Raw genomic sequence first — 19,653 nt, 5'->3', positions numbered from 1 at the left:
AGCGTGAGCGTGGGCAACTGTCTGTCATCTTGGGCTGGCTCCCACCTCCCTTACCACACATGGGGCGGAGAGAAGGTGTGTGCGACTCGGACTCACAACCTTTCAGAAGGCACTAGTGCCTCTTTCCTCTTGCAGCTGAGGCACCTGAGTGATCCCTCCTACTGAGGCCAATAGGGCCAGAGGCTGGTGTGGGGGGGACATGATGGGTGCAGATAAAAGCCCTTGTCCTCACGAAGAGCCTGGTCCCCACACACTCCCTGCTTGGTTGCGCTGAGACACTGACTGTGGGTCAGCGTGGTAACAGATGCAGGACCAGGGCTGGGCTGCCAGCTCCCAGGTAGCATTTGATTTTCCTCAATTCCCTAGGGTAGCTGCCTCCATCGATCTGAAGAGCAAGATGGTATTTCTCTCCGGGGATCCTGAACAGCTGAGTCTGCCATCAGCACCGTATGAAAAGCTGGGAGAAAAAGGACTCACGCATTTGCTCTCCAAGAGGACAGCACTCTCATAAGAGAACGGCCGGCAAAGGAGAAAGAGCAGGTGTCCTAGGAGGGAAGAGTGAGCTGGGCACAAACCCACTAGGGATAAGGAGTCTGAGCAGAGGCAAATCCCACATGTGTTGAGGGAGGCCAAAGCTTTGCACTCCTTCAGAGTCCCTCAGCCAGGCGTGGGGCTGAACCAGGGGCAAGGCCCTGTTGTTACTCCAGCAAAGGAGATCTGAACCCCACCACCCCACCACCCCCAGGTTCCAGACATCCGACAACAGGGTGTGGAGGCCCTGGGAGGTGCTGGGGACCCACTGCTGCCTTCCACGAGCTCAGAGACTGCTTCTGTTTGCCCACTGGCAGGGCTCTTGCCATAAATCGTGCCCTTTGGGTGCCCAGGCACCCAGCACGGTAGGCTGAGTTCCCACCCTGTTGTAAAAAGGAGGAACAGGTCCAGGGAGGAGGAGAAAGCACAGTCCAAGCCCTGTGATGGGGGAGTTCACAGTGATGCTGGCACTGGGTCTCTATGTCGGCCTGGCTCCAGGTCCAAACAAACCTGGAGGGTGGACTAGAGGGACACCTCACTCTTCCTTGGCCCTTCCGGCCCAGGGTTACCAGGAGAAATCTGACCAAGCCCTTTGCTCATGGTCAAGCCTGATGAGACTCTGGGCACATGGGAGCTTTCTGCTCAGCACTCAGGTACCACTTCCCAAGGAAGAGCAGGGGGGACAGATCTGAGAGGGGCCTGCCTGCCAGCCCAGGTGGGAGGAAGAAAGGAAACCCTAATGCTGGGAGGGTGAGCCCTCAGTGCCGAGCACCTGGCATATGAACCGGAAGAAGGAGGAGGAAGTGGCTTTCAGGGGCAGCTATCGTCGGGCTACCGTGTCCTGCCTGGGTCATATAGCTCCTGTCCCTGCACAAGCCCCCAGAGGCAGCAGATCAGCCTACCTCACCTGGGTGTTACTTCTGATAATAGATGCTCTCACCTGTGCCAGATGCCAGCCTCCCTGATTGATGCAGCTCTGCTCTCTCACTAAGTGCTGCCCACTCAGGACAGCACCTGCCTACTGCCTCCCTGGGCCCCTCCCAGCAGGGTCAGAGGCAGCAGGGGCCACCAGGGCGGGCTGGGTCATGCATTCTCAGCCCCTCTCTTCTCTACCATCTTATCAATGATGTGCAGGGAGATAAAAACCAGGGGTGGCTGTCAGGGAGGGGGGGAAGGGAGGGAGGAGGAGGAGGAAGGAGAATCCTTGGAGCTGAAGACAAGCAAGCCCACAAACATCATGTACTTCCGTTTTAAATCCTTAAATCTGGTCACACGGGTTTCCCACAATATCCAGAAGTTTGCATTACACCACTTTGCTTTTACCGAAGATCTACGTTAGTACTTGTTTTCAGTAACTAAAATAAATCTGAACACCGTATTTGCTTTTACAAAGGGTAATGGCTTTTCCATTTTACACCATTCAGTTTACAAAAGACTTCATAGGAATAATCTACCTTCAGGTAGCAGGGGAAACCTGGAACTGTTTTTTAATGAGAGAATAATACTCAGGAAGAACTATGTTGTTCCAGGCAGACAAAATGACATTCTCTTTCTGATGGGTATTCTCAGCTGGGGACCCCAAGATGACAAGGCTGTAGGAGAAAGAAGGGGTGCCCTGGACACGACCCACCACATAGGAAAAAGAGGTGGCCAAGTGAGGCGAGCAGCCCTGCAACTCCACCCTGATGCCCCACACAGAGGATCGGGTCTTACCCTGCGAGGGTCAAGGACCCTAAAAGGTAACACATTTTCTGTGTTAGGCTGAACAGCAGGCAGTCTGTTGAGGACCAAAAAGGGGCTCCAACTTGCCCCTGCCTGGTGGGGCAGGGTGGCAAAGCCAGACCATCCCCAGCCTCGCTCACCTCTCCCTTCTTCACGGTCATGGATTGCCGGCGGGGTGTGATTTCCTCATTGATACTGGACAGGAAGTTCTGTGAGATACGGAGGGCATCCTGCAGCAGAGGGTGGTCAGGGTGGCTGGATGGTGTGTGCTTCAGTAAGTCCTGTGTCAGGCGAGAGAAGACTCAGGTCAGAGAGAGCACAGCCCTGGCACCCACCACTGTGACATTCTGGGCTGGATCACTCCCTGTGGAGGGGGCTGTCCGGTGCACTGTAGGACGTCAGCTCCCCATCCCAGCCTCTAGGCACTAGATGCTGGCACTCCTCCTTTGCAGCTGTAACAAGCAACAGTCTCCAATTTTGCTGCATGTCCCCTAGGGGGCAGAAATGGTCTCGTCCAGAACCACTGGTCGGTGCCAGCCAGGAGAAAGCGCCTGACCTTCCCTGCTCCTCCTGCTTTAGAGAGGAGATGGAAACGTTGACTCCTTCTCCACTAGGAATGCACGCAATGCAATTTGTGCTCAAGGTCAACAGCTCCTTGGTTCAGAGAAACAACTCCCTTCGCTCTCAAATCCCCCCTGTAGAGAACCTGCAGAGATGAAAATAAGCCTGGAGGAAAGCTCTGGTGCCAGTAGTCCCAGAACCCCCATGACACCCCTGGGCCCCTCTGGCTTTTCCCTGTCAGGATGCTCGGAATAGAGACAGAATAAAGGTCTCTAAGACTCCGTCTGATGAGCCACCAGTCAGAGCTTTTTTTTTTTTTTTTTATAAATGTCATTTTATTTTATTTTTTTATATTTTATGTATTTATTCATGAGACACACAGAAAGAAAGAGACAGGCAGAGAGAGAAGCAGGCTCCATGCAGGAAGCCTGATGTGGGACTCGATTCGGGGTCTCCCGGATGACACCCTGAGCCGAACGCAGCGCTAAACCGCTGAGCTACCCGGGCTGCCCCAGCCAGAGCCTTCTAAACCATGTCTCTCATCTCCCTCTGAATCGGAGGAGAGGGAGGAATTATGAAATGTGCACTTAACAGAATACGACACAGCTTCAATACTATGGGGCAGAGCTGTTGGGCTAAAGTGGGACACTCTCCAGCACATCAATTTAATGGAAAAAAAGGCAAAGTGGGATGATACATAGCACAACGCCTGCATAATTAAAAAAGACGTTCACGTATGTCAGCATGTGTATCAAAGAATCCTTGTGGTGGTGGCTCCTTTGCTGGGAGGAAGCAGGAAAGGAAATGGGAAGCTCACACACTTCTGTGACTTGGTTGCAAATTAAAAAAAAAATGTATGTACAACTTGCCCTAAATATAAATGAATAGGGTCACCTGGGCAGTAGGACTAGGGGCCAATTTGTTTTCCCTGCTGCCTTCAGGAACAGCTCCACTGAGGCAGTGGCCCTCCCCAGGCTCCCTCTCCCCAGGCTAGGAGGCAGTGGTCATCCTTGCAGCCCTGGAAGGCACCTACCCTCTCTGCCCACTCTCCGTCTACCTCGGAGGCCCTGCTTACATGGGACAGGACACTCCCTCCCTGCATCAACCCCTACAAAAGCACTCTGGACACCTTAAGAATCTGCTTTGTTCTCCCCTCACCCCCCTGTGAGCCTCTCATTTCTGCATCTACAATAAATGTGTGTGGCAGGAACAGAGAATGTATGGGTAACACTGACAAATACCAGTGTCAGCCCTGGAGCAACAGAAGCCAAGAACCCCAGAGTGAGAAGGTCCTGGGTGGAGTGACTCACATGCAGGACCAGCGTGCTGCGTGTCACCCGGTCCACAGGCTTGTAGAGCAGGGCTGCAGAGAGACGGGCAGGGTGAGAGGTGGCCACGCACGGAAAAAGCAGCCCCAGACCACCCGCCTGCCTGTCCTTGCTGCAAACGCTGGAGTAGGGGGAGTGGCCCAATCACCGCCCCCCCCCCCCCCCCCCCCCCCCCCGAACTACTCCACACCCCGAACTACTCCACACCCAGTGACACCCAGTGACAAGGTCAAACCCTGAGCACCTAGAGGGTTGGGCACATGGCTTTGAGCTTCTGATCTGTGACATTAAATGCTGAGTCCAGAGCTACGGGTCAACCCAAGTTGACACCCCTCCCTTGGAGTTGGGCAGCCCACCAGCATCCTGGTGCAGATGGGCCAGCAAGGGTTCCAACCCTGGCAGGGTCTGGAGGGCCTCCTGGGGACAGACCAGCATGTCACTCACAACATCCATCTCTGTATAGTTTAGAGGCCTGATTCCGAGGATGCACTAACTAAATCAGGTGCCGATTTAGCTCTTGGCTGTTTAAGTGTTTTCAGACACCTGGACTCCAGGAGCACAGGAGCCCTGGCCAGCTGTGGCAGCCCTCGCTTCTCCATGAGGATGGCGAGCCCTGTCCACCACAGGTGCAGATGCTTACACGTCCTGACATACATCAGAAGCATTTCCTCATGTGACTCCCACAACTACTGTAAGACTCGCATTGTTACCTCATTTTATAGATGAGAGACTGAAACTCAGGAGCACGGTGAAGCTCTGCTACCAGAGTCAGAGTCTGCCGTTCTCTCTAAGTGTAACTATTCATGCCATCTTAATAACCAGAACTGAGGGGTGACCTGTCAGTCCTGATCCTGCTTTCTGCCCACAGTGAAGGGGCTGGACACATGGGCCTGGGAGCCTGGCAACTCTGGCTTTCCCCCTGCCTGGCCACTTAGGACCTATGTTCCAGCGGGGTTACTTTTGTTCTAAACCTGTTCTGTCATCTGAAAAAAAGGGAAAATAAAATCCTCCTAACAGGGCTGTTGGGGACAACATGATGACATTTTAAATGCCCAGCAGTGCCTGGTTTCCATGTGTTTGCAAACCCCTACCATCCTTCCTCGTTGCTACTGTTGGTGGAAAGCTGGTCCTGACCACATCCCTCCCCATCCCACCACACCCAGTGCTGCTTTTGCCATATCTCCGCTCTCACTATTAGAAGTCTGGAGTGGCAAGGGTGCCAGAGGGTGACCCAACTGGGGGCTGTATTTGCTTTTCCAGCAAATGCCCCCTTGGCTCATGGCAGCTATCCCTCTAGGGAGCACGAGGAGGCCTCGGCACAGAGAACTCACTTTCCAAAGAGTTCTTGGTCGTCTGGTCCTTGGCATCCTTGTTGCTTCTGGCTTTCAGGTTCTACAAAGAGAAAAGCACGTTTTCACATGGGACCACTGAGGCAGCGTTGATGTGGCAGGAAGTTCTGTGACCAGACACCTTCCACAGAAAACTCACCCTTCTCTCGCTGCACAAAACCTTATATGAGGCAAGTCTTAGGGGTATCCTGAACCAAAGCATGAAATACAGGGTGGGCGGAACACAAGGCCTGCCCTGGGCATGTTGGTTCTCCTGCAACTGTTGACATTTGGGGCCAGAAATTCTCTTACTGTGGAGGCCTGTCTTGTACGCTGTGGGATACTGAGCAGCACTGCTGGCCTCTACCTCTGGGTGCAGCAGCACGCCCTCCCCCTGTTGTGACAATCCAAAATCTCCAGGCATTATTAAGTTGTCTCCTAGAGACAAAATCACACCTGGTCAAGAGCGCCTCTGACACACAGACTCCTATAAAAATGTGGCAAACCTCAGTGTCCTTCCTAAATGCATGGAACTGCTTTCTCAGAGAAGTTAAACAGTGTGCAAGGAAGCTAATGGGTTGGAAAAGCACTCACCTTTGGACATGGCCACGGCGGGACCCCCACCACTGAGACCCACGCCAGGTTCCACCTGCACCCCACCCTCTTCTGACTTTGCAAATGTACAGGCATACCGTGGAGATACTGTGGGTTTTCTTCTGGAGCAAGCCATGAAGCGACTATTGCAATGAGGCAAGCTCAGTGAATTTTTTTGGTTTCCTAGTGCCTATAAAAATTATGTTTATAATCTATTAAGTGTTTAATGGCATTAAGTCTAAAAACAATGTACCTACTTTGATTAAAAAATACTCTAGTGCTAAAGAATGCGAACCATCATCTGAGCTTTCAGCGAGTCATAATCACTGACCATAGTTCATCACAAAAGACATAATAATGTTTAAAATGTTGCAAGAATTACCAAAATGTGACAAAATGAGCAAATGCTTTTGGAAAAATGGCACCTTCAGACTTGCTCAACACAGCATTCCTACAAACCTTCAGTTTGTAAAAAAAAAACAAAACAAAAAAATGCAATATCTGCAAAGTTCAATGAAGGTGAGCCTGTAGTTTCTAACGAACAGGCACTATGATTCCCAAAGGAAAGCAGAGATTTTTGGTGGGTAGGTCATGTTTTCACACAACTGCATCAAAGGCATCACTGATTGAGTCCTAGGTACCAAGAGAAACCAGGATATAAGATTCTGTGTACCTGAAATCATCTCCCGGAAGAAGCTATGGTTAATCCCATTACCAGACTGCTGACCAACAATAAGAAACAGCATGGGGTCCATAAGGGGCTCAGAGATGGCTTTCCCAACCTCTCATGCTGTGGTAAACCTCTCACAACTTAAATCTGTGGTATTTTAAGCTCATTGGGGCCAAATGCACTTTGGTACCTCTCTTGAGAGTTTAACGCCCCTCATAGTGATTACTCCTCCATACACCTGTCTCAGCAATTCCTGAGGGGTGCAGGGGATGAGAGGGGTGTGAGAGCTGAACATGAGCCTCTGCAAGTCAGGTTCCACACTCACGTGGGCCTGGGAGGCAGCCCTCACACCACGTGCCTCTGGGCAGTACCATGCACACAAGCATGCAGAGGTAGGTCGAGAAATCCTGCCTCAAAGAATCTGGCTTAATCCCACACTTTACAAATTTAACTTGGTCCCCAGAGGCCCTTTTCCCATAATTCTCAAACATCTATCGTGTGGGAGCTGGCATTCCACAGAACCCAGTTTGGGCAACTCTGGCTTAAGTGGATGCTGCCCTGGCTCATTTTCAGGACTGGGAGGAGATGAGGGGCCACTGCTCTACTGCTCCCTGTCCTAGAGGTAACTGTCCTCCCCAAGCCTGAGCTCTGACCCCTGGAGTGCAACCTCTGCATGGCCTGCTGCTTCTGTTTCCTTTGGCTTCATTTTGCTCCGTCTGGGTGGTTCCAATTTCTCTGGGTCTCTTTTAAAAACATGGGTGGGGAACCAAAGCGGATGCTGCCTAGAAGGGACAAGCTTCATGGAGGGCCAGCTTTCAGCACGTCCCAAAACGCTGTCTCCCTCCCAGTATCCTTGCCTCAGCTCAGAATCCCACTCGTGCATGGTCAGTGGGACCACATGACCCCTGGGTGGTAGCTCACCATTGCTTCCTCCTTCCTCTATAGAAACCTGTGTGGGTGGACTTGAACTTGGCCCCCTCTAACTGTAGCATGCTCTTAAAGGATTAGATCTCTAATTTGTTAAGGTCACTCGGGATTCTGCACCAACATGCCAGCTGTTGGGGTGGGGGGATGGTGGTTTGCTAAGTGAGTGAGCTAAAGAAAGGTGTGGCCTAAATGCTCCAGGCAAAACAGAGCACACAGGGAGGGATGTCTGGAGCCAGCCCAGAACCCTGGGTGCAGGTGGCCTGTTACCAGCAGGCCAGGCAGGAAGTGGGCTCCAGAAGAACAGCCCGGCACCCATTACCACCATGAGAGACCATCAACACCCACGACACACTACCTCTTGCGACAAATTACAAAATGGCACCAAGCCCCCAGAACAAAGCCAGGTATGATAGGGTGTAAGGGAGACCCCACTTATTCCCTTTTTCTAGTTTCCATTTATTTTTCTTATGCTAATTTCTCTCATGGAATCTTTCCACCCAGAACCCTTGTTTGGAGGAGGGAGGGCAAGTCGGAGCTCTGAGGAGCCAGAGGCATCACAAGCAATGACAGGTCCAGAAAGTGGGAAATGTCACCCAGCTGCACAGGGCAGAAGCAGGATGTGGCAGGCTACAGAAAGCCCTCGCTGGGAGCCTGGAGAGGCGGGTGCTGCAGGCTTTGGTCTAGGGGCGGCCACCCACCCCGATGACCTGCTCATCCTCTCTGTATCTGATGTGCTCTTTTGAGGCCCCTCATGCTAACACTCGGGCTCGAGGTTTCAGTGCTCCTGGAGCTCTAGGCTCCCACGTATAGACAGAAAGTGGCAATGCCAATTCCACACCCCGGCACTAGCTGCTTAGTTTGCCTGGCAAGCAAGGTCCCCAGGCAGGCTAGAGGAGGAACAGTGCAAACCACACCTCCCCAGCTGCTCTCTAGCAAGTAGGTGCATAGTCAGCCTCAGGACTCTCATGACTAGACCTCCCAGAACTATGGACAATGCTTACTGCACAAAGACGGTGCAAGACAGCATCTGTCTGGGGCACTCAGCAGAGCCCCAGAACTGGGCCCCAGCCCTTGGAGTGGCACGGCACTTGCAGGGCCGCTCCCTCCTGTGTCCCCCATACTGGGCTGACAGAGCCAACCCAGAAGTATCTGGAAAGAAAGTGGAGATTTACAACCAGAAGTTGGTTTGGTGCACCTTGTTCTCCTGGGTCACAGTGTGCCAAAGACCAGCCCACGTTCCATCTGTGGGAGGTGGAGGGGTGCACCCGTCTGAACAGAGTCATGAGTACCTCAGAGATTTCTGCAAACTGAGAGTTGGCCTGACAGCACTTCTCCGCCGTTTCCATGGCGACGCCATAGTTGTCTACAAAGGCTCGGTACACACCCAGCTGGCTGGCCTGCAGGGAGGAAAGAAGAGAGTGTGGGACAGGTGTGGAACACGCGTCACTGCTCCCCATCTTTCTGAGAAATGGGCTTCTGTGCCCAGCTCAGTAGAAATCCCAGGTGCAGCAGACAGCACAGAGCTGCAGACACCTCAGCTCTTCCTTGCAGTTGCCTCCCACCTGCTTCCCCTCCCCACGCACCGAGTATGTTCCCCTCTTCCAAGTGACATGTTGAGAAGTGACTCACAGCCCTGGGCAGGTAAGGGCTCCCTTCCATAGCTGCTTATTCCTCCCATCCTACTCATTTACACACTGCCACAGCAGTGGCTAAAACTCAAAGTTGTCAGTGAACGCAGACAGAGCCTACTCAGGGGGGACGGAGTGGTACCTTCTCATTCTGGCTGTAGGAGACTATAGACTAAGGAGGTCGGCCCCTGGGCTGTGGTGGCCACAGTGCTCCACTCTTGTCCGATCTCTCCAGAAACATAAGGAACATGCAATCTAGCTGCTATTGGGGGATAAGGGGCTCCCACTCTCTAGACATGAGCCGAGCCCAAACCTAGCAAGCGGGTCCAGGTATCATACTCCGTACCTGGTGTGTGGGAGACCTGCTGGCTGTCAGCTGCAAGGCAGAAGTACTTTATCTTTTGTCAAACCAAAGATATTAATAGAGGGTCTTTTCATATAATCTCCTGGTCAGATACCCAACTGAGTGACAATGGTATGGATGTGTGTGTACATACACGCATGTGTGTATAAGCCACCACCCCCTCCGGGCCCCAGGTCACCTTCAGAGGCAGCCAAGGGGAAACCAGTCCCCCTCTTATACCAGCAAAGCCAGACCTAGGGAGGGTAATGGAGGACCCTGGTGACCAACTAGCCAAGACTTCCCATTGTAGCCGACCAGCAGCTGGAAGCCTAAAGCTTTAGCTGATCCTAGAGTCTGTTCTGGGCTGAATGTAAATTTTATTTCTTTTTTTTTTTTTTTTTTTTTTTTTAAGATTTATTTATTTATTCATTCAGAGAGAGCAAAGAGAGAGGCAGAGACACAGGCAGAGGGAGAAGCAGGCTCCATGCCGGAAGCCCAACGTGGGACTTGATCCTGGGTCCCCAGAATCACACCCCGGGCTGCAGGCGGCGCCAAACCGCTGCGCCACCGGGGCTGCCCTGTAAATTTTATTTCTATGTGTTTGCATTTATATTGAATTTTGTATTTCTTCAGATGACAATGCCAAATGCTAGTAAGCTAGGTGCCCTTGGCACTGTCTGGTCTCTGGCTTTGCTCCCGGGGGCGCTGCATGGAGGTCCTGTGTGGCTCCTACTGCACTGAGCACCTTGACGTGTCACTGCATCTCCAAACACTGATCGGTACAATGGTCAGACCCTAGAGCACTTTGTTTTCTCCCTCCTCTGTTGGTCATTGAGTGCCTACCTCCACAATGAAGCTCTGCTTTAGGCACTGTCACCACAGCTGCAAATCACTCAGACACAGTGGGGCCAGTGGCAGGAGAGATACACGATAAGTCAACAGACATGTAATATAGCAAATGTCTGAGAACAGAGCACGGGTTAAAAGCTATGGTGCTGCTTCAGAGAATGTGGTCAGGAGCCCTGAGGGGACATTACCGTTGATATGCATAACCTCGAAATTCCTATGGTGAAATCCTAACTCCTGGCACCTGAGAATGTGACTGTATTTAGAGAGAGGATAAGAGGTGATGAGGTGGGATCCCTGGGTGGTGCAGCGGTTTAGTGCCTGCCTTTGGCCCAGGGCGTGATCCTGGAGACCCGGGATCGAATCCCACGCCGGGCTCCCGGTGCATGGAGCCTGCTTCTCCCTCTGCCTAAGTCTCTGCCTCTCTCTCTCTGTGTGACTATCATAAATAAATAAAAATTAAAAAAAAAAAGAGGTGATGAGGTTAAAATGAAGTTGTTAGGGTGGGTCCTAATCCAGGATGATGGGTGCTTTTATAAGCGATAAGGACACTGACCCACAGGGGGACCCGTGTGAAGACACATGAAGACTGCGGCCATCTGCAAGCCAAGGACAGAGGCCTCAGGACAGACCAACCCTGACGGCACCTTGATCCTGGACTCTTCTAGCCTCCAGAACCGTGAGGACATAGATTTCTGTGTTCAAGCCATCTGGATTGGCAGCCCTAGCAAACTGATGGGAGTTCCAAGAGAGGTGAATCTCTTCCATTCCTTCTCTTTTTCCCCAAGGAGCTCCCACTCTCCACGTGACTTTTGCATAGTGCCAAGCAATCTCATCTCACATATTTAACTAATCCAAAATGGAGCTGGACCAGTAATAGGATAAATGGAGATCATGTGCCTCCTGATACGAGGCACAGAGGAGGACACAACATCACTGCTGCGGCTTGTTTTGTTTTCACAGAAATGCAGAACTTGAGTCTATTCCTGAGAAAACATCAGACAAGCCCAATCTGGCCTGTACCCTCCAAGAAATGTCAAGGCGACAAGCAAAGGCCAAGGAACTGGTATAAACTGAAAAAACTAGAGATGTGAAAACGAAGTCCATCTTGTGCCCTCGGATTGGATCCTGAATCAGAGAATGAAAGTGCCTATAAAGAACATGATGGTGCAGTCTGTTAAGCATCTGACTCTTGATTTCAGCTCAGGTCATGATCTCAGGGTGGTGAGATGGAGCCCCATGTCAGGCTCTGCTTGAGAATCTGTCTCCCTCTGCCTCTCCCACTTGTACTTTCTTTTTTATTTATTTATTTATTTATTTTTTTACTTTCTTTTTTAAAAAATATTTTTAAGGTTTTATTTACTTATTAGAGAGAGAGAGAGAGAGAGAGAGAGAGAAAAATATGAGCGGGGGAGGGGCAGAGAGAGAAGCAGATTCCCCACAAAGCAGGGAGCCAGATGCGGGACTCAATCTCAGGACCCTGGAATCACGACTCGAGCCAAAGGCAGATGCTTAACCAACTGAGCCACCCAGGTGCCCCCCAAAATAAATATTAAAAAAAACAAACATGATGGCTAACTTGGGAGAAATTTGCCTATGTATGTTTTAGATAACAGCACCACAGCACCGTGAAAGTTTCTGAATTTGATCATTGTACTATGGGGTTATGGAATACGTTGTCTTTGTTTTTAGCAAATACACAATGAACTATTTGGGGTAAAAGGACAAAAGTATCTGCAATAATTATTCAGCACATTCACGTGCACACACACATATATGAAAATGAGAGAGGAAAAGATAAAACAAATTTGGCAAAATGTTTCAACTGGTGGATCTGGCACATGGGAGTTCTTGGACTATTTCTGCACCTCTCTGGAACTTTGAAATGATTAGAAAGACAAAAAAAAAAGAGCCTGACAAAATTTCAGCCCGAGACAGACCCTTAAGCAGCGGCATTTAACCCATACATTCCCAAAGGAAGGGGAGCCCAAGGCTTTCTGAACTACCAGAAATCCCTGGGGAAGGGGAGGTGCCATGGCTGGGGCAGGGCATCACAGGCTCTTTTGGTCCTAAGACTCTCCTCGCTGGGGAGCCTGCTGAGGTGACACTGGGCTGACCCTGCTGTGCTGTCAGAACGGGACAGGGGAGCCCTAGCACCCAGCTCAGCGGCACCCATGAACATTCTTCACGCAGTTCCTGGGGCACGACTTCCTGCTGTAGCCCAACCACCCCTCTCTCTAGTCCTGCTGCAATGTCTGACCCACAAAGCTAGTTCAAGGATACCGGGAAAACCAAAGGAAACCGCCTCAATTCTGGGGTCCATCAGACTATGAAAATTTGCAAGAGAAGTCTCTGAGTGATGTCGGAATGTTATTTGGAGAAGAGTGTTGGGTGCAGTTTCTTTTCAACAATATGATTCTCCAGTTCTCAGGAAGGCTGCAGGCTGAGCCAAATCTACTAGGTTTAAACCTGCTGACACTTCACACAGGGAGAAATAGGGTAGGGAGCACTTCAAAGATGGGGGCTGCTGCACCAACACAGCCTCCTACTTTCTGGCCATAGAGAAAGGGGTCTTACATGGTGGGAATCTGAACAGAAAAGCAAAAAGTTTCATGTGTTTCTTGTACCTTCGCTCCAGCCTGGGGTCCAAGGTGTCTTGTAGCCCAGGGTAGTGGAGAGAGAGGACTGCCAACAGGAAGGCCACACCTTGGAGTAGAACGCTCTAACCCAGGCACAAGCCAAGGCAAGGACTGGGTCTGGGCCAGCTGGGTGTCTGGGCAGCCCAGGGGGCCATGCTCTGCATACCTAGAGGAGGCCTGTGACCTTGGGAGGGGGGACCATCTCCACACTTTAGAACTGCTGGGGTGGGGGCCTCCTTTCCACACATATTGGAACCTCACACACTGGAAGACAGACATCGACCAGATAGCTCTCATTTGAGTTTTCTCCTTCCTCTTGCAGGTGCCTTAACTGTTTCCTCCTTTTGGACAAGTTTTAGCTGGCCCACACCTTGGTTAAATAAGCACTTTGAGCCAATCCCCATCTCAGATGTGGCCTGGCCAGTGCCAAGGGGCCTGCCAACTCCCTTTATTTGACTGCTAAGTTTTACTGGTCCTGCTGACTTTTTTTTTTTTTTTAAGATTTTATTTATTTATTTGACAGAGAGAGGGAGAGAGAGCACATGCACAAGCACGGGGAGCAGTAGAAGGAGAGGGAGAAGTAGGCTCCTCGCTGAGCAGGGAGCCCAATGAAATGTAGAGCTCCACCCCAGGACCCCTGGGATCATGACCTGAGTTGAAGGCAGATGCTTCACGGACTGAGCCACCCAGGCACCCCATGGTCCTGCTGACTTTTTAAAAAGCCATATCCTTGGCTCCTCTGGGGTCCTGTGGTCAGCAAAGGCTCATAGAGGCCCCTTACCTGCCTTCTGGGTGGGCCCCTTTTGTCCCGATAAGTTGTTTCTGCCTCTGGGACCTGAACTGGGACCCACAGCCACCTCTGCCAAAAGGATTCCTGGTCAGTATGGGCTCAATAAGCCCTTTCAGAAATTCTTTCTGTCATCCAGCATCACTTGTCCTTCAGTTGTATGGCCCAAGAAGGCAGAAGGAAAAGCACTCTTTTTGGAAAGAAGCCAATATTACACTCCCAGCAAGTGGCCCAGAGTTCCTCAGTCTTCTCACTTCCACAGTGGTTGGGGCAGGACCTGCCTTACAGGGCTGCCTCAGCTCAGGTGAGATGGGCACCTGTAGACTCTCCTGTGCCCCACTACTCAGGAGCCAGGCAGCCTCACATTGCGAGGCTGTGCCTCAGTCTACGCTCTGCAGGGACAAACCACCTGCCCTGCATTTCTCCAACCTGTCTGTAAGAACCAGCTGTGATTCCTACAAGGCATGAGTGTCACTGTCAAAGTCATCATTAAATATGGCTGCAGGTTGTGAAAAAAAGCTGCTGGGAGGAGCTAAGGGCCACATAATACCTTATTTTCCCACTTCTCTCTGCCAGGGCCCTCCTTCAGGTTTTTTTTTTTTTTTTTTTTTTTTCTTTCTTTCTTTCTTTCTTTCTTTCTTTCTTTCTTTCTTTCTTTCTTTCTTTTCTTTTCTTTTCTTTTCTTTCTTCTTTCTTTCTTTCTTTCTTTCTTTCTTTCTTTCTTTCTTTCTTTCTTTCTCTCTCTCTCTCTCTCTCTCTCTCTTTCTCTCTTTCTCTCTTTCTTTCTTTTTTAGATTTTGTTTATTCATGAAAGACACAGAGACAGAGGCAGAGGCAGAAGCAGGCTCCTCATGAAGAACCTGATGTGGGACTCAATCCCCGAACAGGGATCACGCTCTGAACCGAAGGCAGATGCTCAACCACTGAGGCACCCAAGCACTCCCACTCCTTCAGGCTTTAGCAGCACTTTCCCCACTACCTTGATTTTTACTGACCATGTCTCTCCACCCCACACCACTTAAAAAAAAAATTCTCCAGTGGCACCTGGCTGGCTCAGTCAGTACAGCATGCGACTCTTGATCTCGGGGTCATGAGTTCAAGCCCCATGTTAGGTGTGGAGCCTACTTAAAATAAGGGCTCCACATCCCAGAGCCTTTGACAACACACGCCCACAGAGCAAGGGAGAGGCTGGATCCCTGCAGATCCGCAAGCTCCTGGGAGACTGCCGTGTACCTGTTCCGAGTCACTCACCAGCTTCTGGAAGAGATCACCCACTCGCTGCTGGTGACTCCACTGCTGTACTCGGGGGAAGAGCCCATCATAGAACTCCTTGTGGATCTCATAGAGCTCAGGCACTTTGAAGAAGATGGTCTCGATCTGCTGGCTTGTCAGCACCGGCTGAGAGGTGGTGGCAGCAGCCTTCAAAGGTTTCATGGGCTGGAAGAGAGCACAGGTGAGGCAGCACAGGTGACAGGTGAGAGTGGCACTGGAGAGAGGGTTGCTGTTTTTCAGGTACATGGTATGACCACAGAAAATCAGTTATGTGACATCTGTGCTTTTCTTTTTAAATTCCATTAAAAATAAAAATTTAAAGCCAGCTTGGTTTGGCACCTGTCTTATGCTAGTATCCACTATGCCATGGGGAGGTCCAGCTTCTACAGAGGTGGAATGACCCTCCAGGGAGGGCGGGCTGCCTTCTGACTGCTGTCCTGGGACCTGGGACCTGTGAGCAGAGTGCCCCTGCCCTGCTCAGCCCCCTACCCTCTCCTCACCAGCAGCAGTGCCTCCAGGTGGCTCAGGTAAGTCTCTTCGCTAGCCAGGATTCCAGACAGGACCCATTTCCTCATCTCCATGCCTTTTTCCAAGTCCAACTCACTCTGTAGGAGAAAGAGACAAAGGTCAGACCTGGGGGTTGGCTCCTGAGGTGGCCCCTCTCAGAAAGGAAGGCCTGCTTATCAACCTGAGGCCAAGCCTCTGAGGGAAGGCTCCGTGTGGAAATAAAGGGAGACACAGGAGCCTCATCAAGTCAACCACTTGCTCATAGACACTGCAAATTCTGGAGGGTCGTCCAGCAAAGCTGAGGGCCACCCTTGGTCTTGCCAATGGGAAATGGGCAGTGTGCAGCTGAGCAGTCACAGGGCAAGGCCCCCTGGTTCATGGCACTTTGTTACAGGTGCCCAGCAAACGAACACAAATGCTGATGTCAAAGGCAATGAAATCTATGTGTGATTTCCTGGTCACACCCCCCATGTGCTCCCTGACCACCAGCGAGGGAATCAGTATCAGAGACTGGCTATGCCCATGACCCACCCATGTGCTGACGGGCCCCATCATAGCCCACGAAAAGTGATGTAACACTCTTGCCCATGCTACTGGTTTCCCACCTGTTGTTGAACATGAACAACCATACTGCTCTGTGGCAGCCCTTGGGCATAGAACCAGAGCACTGGCCCTGTGGTCCACTTTGCCGAAGCCCTCAGGGGAGATCACTGATCTGGGGCAGGCTCCTGGCTCTTGGCACTGCTGACATCTAGGGCTCGAGGATTCTCTTTAGGATGCTGGGGGGACTTGGGTGTTGAGCAGCATTTCTGGTCTCCATCCAACAGATGCCAGGAACAACACTCCCCTCCCAACCCTGGCTGGGACAGCCACAAATGTCTGCAGATATTGCTACATGTCCTCTGGGGTCAAATTATGCCTACGTGAGAACCACTGGGTTCCAGAAAGGCCCAGCCCTAAGGCCAGTTCAGCTCTCACGGTGTCTCTATAGCACCCAGAATCAGGACTCCAGCATGGCCCTTCTGTGTGCTTCCCATCCTGCTGGCCCTTGCCACTTCCCTGGACTGGGAGAGGGGAGCTACCCTGGTGCAGACGGGTGGCTCAGCAAGAAGCACCCAGAGCCAGGAGGTGGGGGACAGGGCCACAGAGTCAGGCCTGCCCACTGAACGCCTGGCAACTGAGTCTCAGGCAACTGCCCTCCTGCCTGGAGCATCAGTTGCCTGGGTATAAACTGGGGAAGGAAGGCTCAATCCCTGGGTCCCACCTGCTTCTGCTTTCTGGGTCCCTGGGGCTTGTACCACATCTTCACTGCCCACTGGGACCATCCAAAAAGTCTTCCTGAACCACTACTTTGTTCTGGGAATCTCTCAGTGTGCATGAGCTAGGGGCATGCATATGCTTGTACGTGTGTGCATGCCCAAGTGTGTATGTGCACTCGTGTGTGTGTAGGGGGCAGCCGCCATGATCATGGCTAAGCATCACTCCAGAGAAAGCACACTCAGGTCCCACCCCACACAGACACGACCCCCCACCCCCCGGCCCACCCCAGGGCACAACGGGCAGCGGCTCCACAGGCAGAAACCTCCAGGACATGCTGTGCCTGACCTGGAAACTTCCTGTGCCAGCTCAGTACCTGGAACACATAGGTGCTCCATGAAGATATAATGAATAAACAAACCAATGAATGGATCTAGGATGCTTGGTTGGGCCCTATTTTTGGCTGTATCTTTGCGAGGTTCTGAGGTCCCTTTCTGGAACCCTTGTCTGTTTGACAAGCAGGTGCCAAGATCCAGAACTGTCAGCTTAGCCCGTTCCACAGTCAGCAAATCTGCGGCACACAGTGCACAGACATGCAGGGTAGGGGCCGCTGACACCTCGTCTCATCTCAGCCCACCGAGGTCACACCATGAATGGTGGCAGCGTGTTGGAGCAGCACCTCTCAGCTGCCCCTGAACGTGCTTCCCACTGTGTCCAGGTGCCATCTGTGCCTTCAGCAAGGGCAGATGTAAAGGTGAAGGGCACAGCAGGCTCCTTGAGCAGCAGTGGCCACCCACCCAGTCCTACTGTGTCCGAGGAACAATCCCGCTACTGTGAGCACTGGCACGGGGGCGGGGGGGGCACACGGCGAGCCCCACCCAGCACGAGATGCCGGTACTCACGTGGGTGGCAGTGCGTCTCATTCCCACCCACACAATTTGGAAAGCTGGGAGGAAAAAGAGCGCAGGCAGGATGGCGCCAACTCCAGCTCTCACTGTTTCGAAGGGCGCGGCCAGCTCAGGGGACCGTCTGGCCCGGGGAATGTGCCAGGCTAGGGAGAAGACACGGGTGTGGATACCTCTCTGTGGACCAGTGCTCGTCTCCCCGAGCCCCTGAATGGTGCTGGAGGCTGGGGGCAGACAGGGATGGCTCAGAAGCCAGCCAACGGCACCTTGAAGGAGAGGGCGCGAAAGAAATGCAGACGATGAGGGAACAAAGGGCAGGGCCGGGGCCAGGGTTATTTATAGCTCTGCCTTGTGCACGTGCCAGTTCTGGAAAGGGCATGTGAGTCCAGTCAGGACCGGGATGGCAGGGAGATCCTGGTGGAGAGGAAGCCAGAGGACAAGGGCGACTGGAAAGAGAAGCGGCCAGCTGGAAGGCAGGCCTCTCACCTCTGCTGGGGAGGGAGGAAGCCACACTGACCTGAGGCTGCAAGAGCGGATAAAAACAAACTGGACGTGACAAAGGGGAAAAGGCCGACAGGTGAACAGAACCGCCACCAGGCCCATGAGGGCAGGAGCTGGACCTGAGTGGCAGGAGTATGGATGGCAGGGTGGAATCTGGGGAGCACTCTTTACCCTCAGCCCCAAACTGGGGGAGCCAGGGTGATCAGGGAATCAAACCCTGGCTGTGAAGGGGTGGACTGCTTCCAGTTGGGAGTTGGCAGCCAGTTTGCTGGACAAAGGACCCTTCCTCTCTGGGTAGGGGCCATGCCTTTGCTTGGCAACAGGGACGCCCACCATCCTGGAGCCTGGCCAGCAGAGGGCCAGGGGCTGGCCTCCGCACAAGGACCCGAGCTCCTGGAACCCCAGTCCTCTGAAAAAAGCACCAACATGTAGGGGAGGCAATGCAATTCTTTGTGTCTGCCCCACTGATGATAAACCAACCTGGGAAGGCTCTTAGGAGGAAGAATATAGGCAGGGCTGGCACCAAACACCTGCTGTCTCCAACTCTGCAGGGAGGACAGGTGTGAGCAAATATTATCCCTGTTTAAGTTGTGTAAGGTAGGACCCAGAACTAGGCAATGTGGCCAAGATGAGCCACAGTGGCACAGGCACCATTTATCCTGCTGTGCCTGGTGCACAGCCTCACTGGGGCACCCACACGATCAAAGTGTCCCTAACCACTGAATCATAAAAGTGAATAAACTTGTGGTTGATCAGATAAAAGCTCTAGTCAGAGTTATAATTTCTGTTCCAGGAGCCCAGCTCTTGATCAGATTTACTCAATGTGGTGACGACCGGTAGCAAAATTATAAAGCAGGTCTGTCTTCAAATACTCCTGAACCAGAGTTTACTACCCTTATAAAAAATGCAAATTTGACTTCTGAGTAGGAGTGATTGATTGAACATGTGCATTTGCATTGGCTTCATCCTAAAAAACAAACAAACAAAACCCCAAACAAGAACAAACCCCAAAGGGTCCACGGGTGGTCCCTGCCAAGGCAGCACACCAGGGCCACTTCTGCAAAGCCACAGACCCCAAGTGTTTGTTTGCCTTCTCGGCCTCTATGTGCCCATGAGAAGCCCCTGGCCGCTGGGCTCATCCAGCTCCACCACACACTGAAGGGCCCTTGAACATGAGAAGTGTGGGCTGAGGTGGTATCAGGTCTGATGTTTCTGGGGCCTACCCCCTGCTGCTACCCCAGGGACAGGGCCTGGCAGGTCACCGTGTGTTACAGAGCCCAATGAGCAGGGGCTGCTCAACAATGTCA

The 19,653-nt window shown here is 52.1% G+C and overlaps 1 protein-coding gene across 1 annotated transcript in view; it reads right to left on the bottom strand.

Annotated features, from left to right (window-relative positions):
• BCR (BCR activator of RhoGEF and GTPase) overlaps nt 1–19,653 on the bottom strand; it is a 124,649-nt gene that overhangs the window by 38,568 nt on the left and 66,428 nt on the right. The window contains exons 4-9 of the mRNA XM_038575788.1: nt 15,677–15,781; nt 15,156–15,341; nt 8,951–9,058; nt 5,474–5,534; nt 4,125–4,177; nt 2,394–2,534 (exon numbers count right to left, since the gene is read on the bottom strand). Coding sequence (XP_038431716.1) covers nt 2,394–2,534; nt 4,125–4,177; nt 5,474–5,534; nt 8,951–9,058; nt 15,156–15,341; nt 15,677–15,781 — 654 coding nt within the window. The remainder of the gene's footprint in view (nt 1–2,393; nt 2,535–4,124; nt 4,178–5,473; nt 5,535–8,950; nt 9,059–15,155; nt 15,342–15,676; nt 15,782–19,653) is intronic.

This window comes from Canis lupus, chromosome 26, assembly GCF_011100685.1.
Source record: "Canis lupus familiaris isolate Mischka breed German Shepherd chromosome 26, alternate assembly UU_Cfam_GSD_1.0, whole genome shotgun sequence".
Taxonomy (NCBI): Eukaryota; Metazoa; Chordata; class Mammalia; order Carnivora; family Canidae; genus Canis; species Canis lupus.
This window is presented reverse-complemented; position numbering and strand designations above follow the sequence as displayed.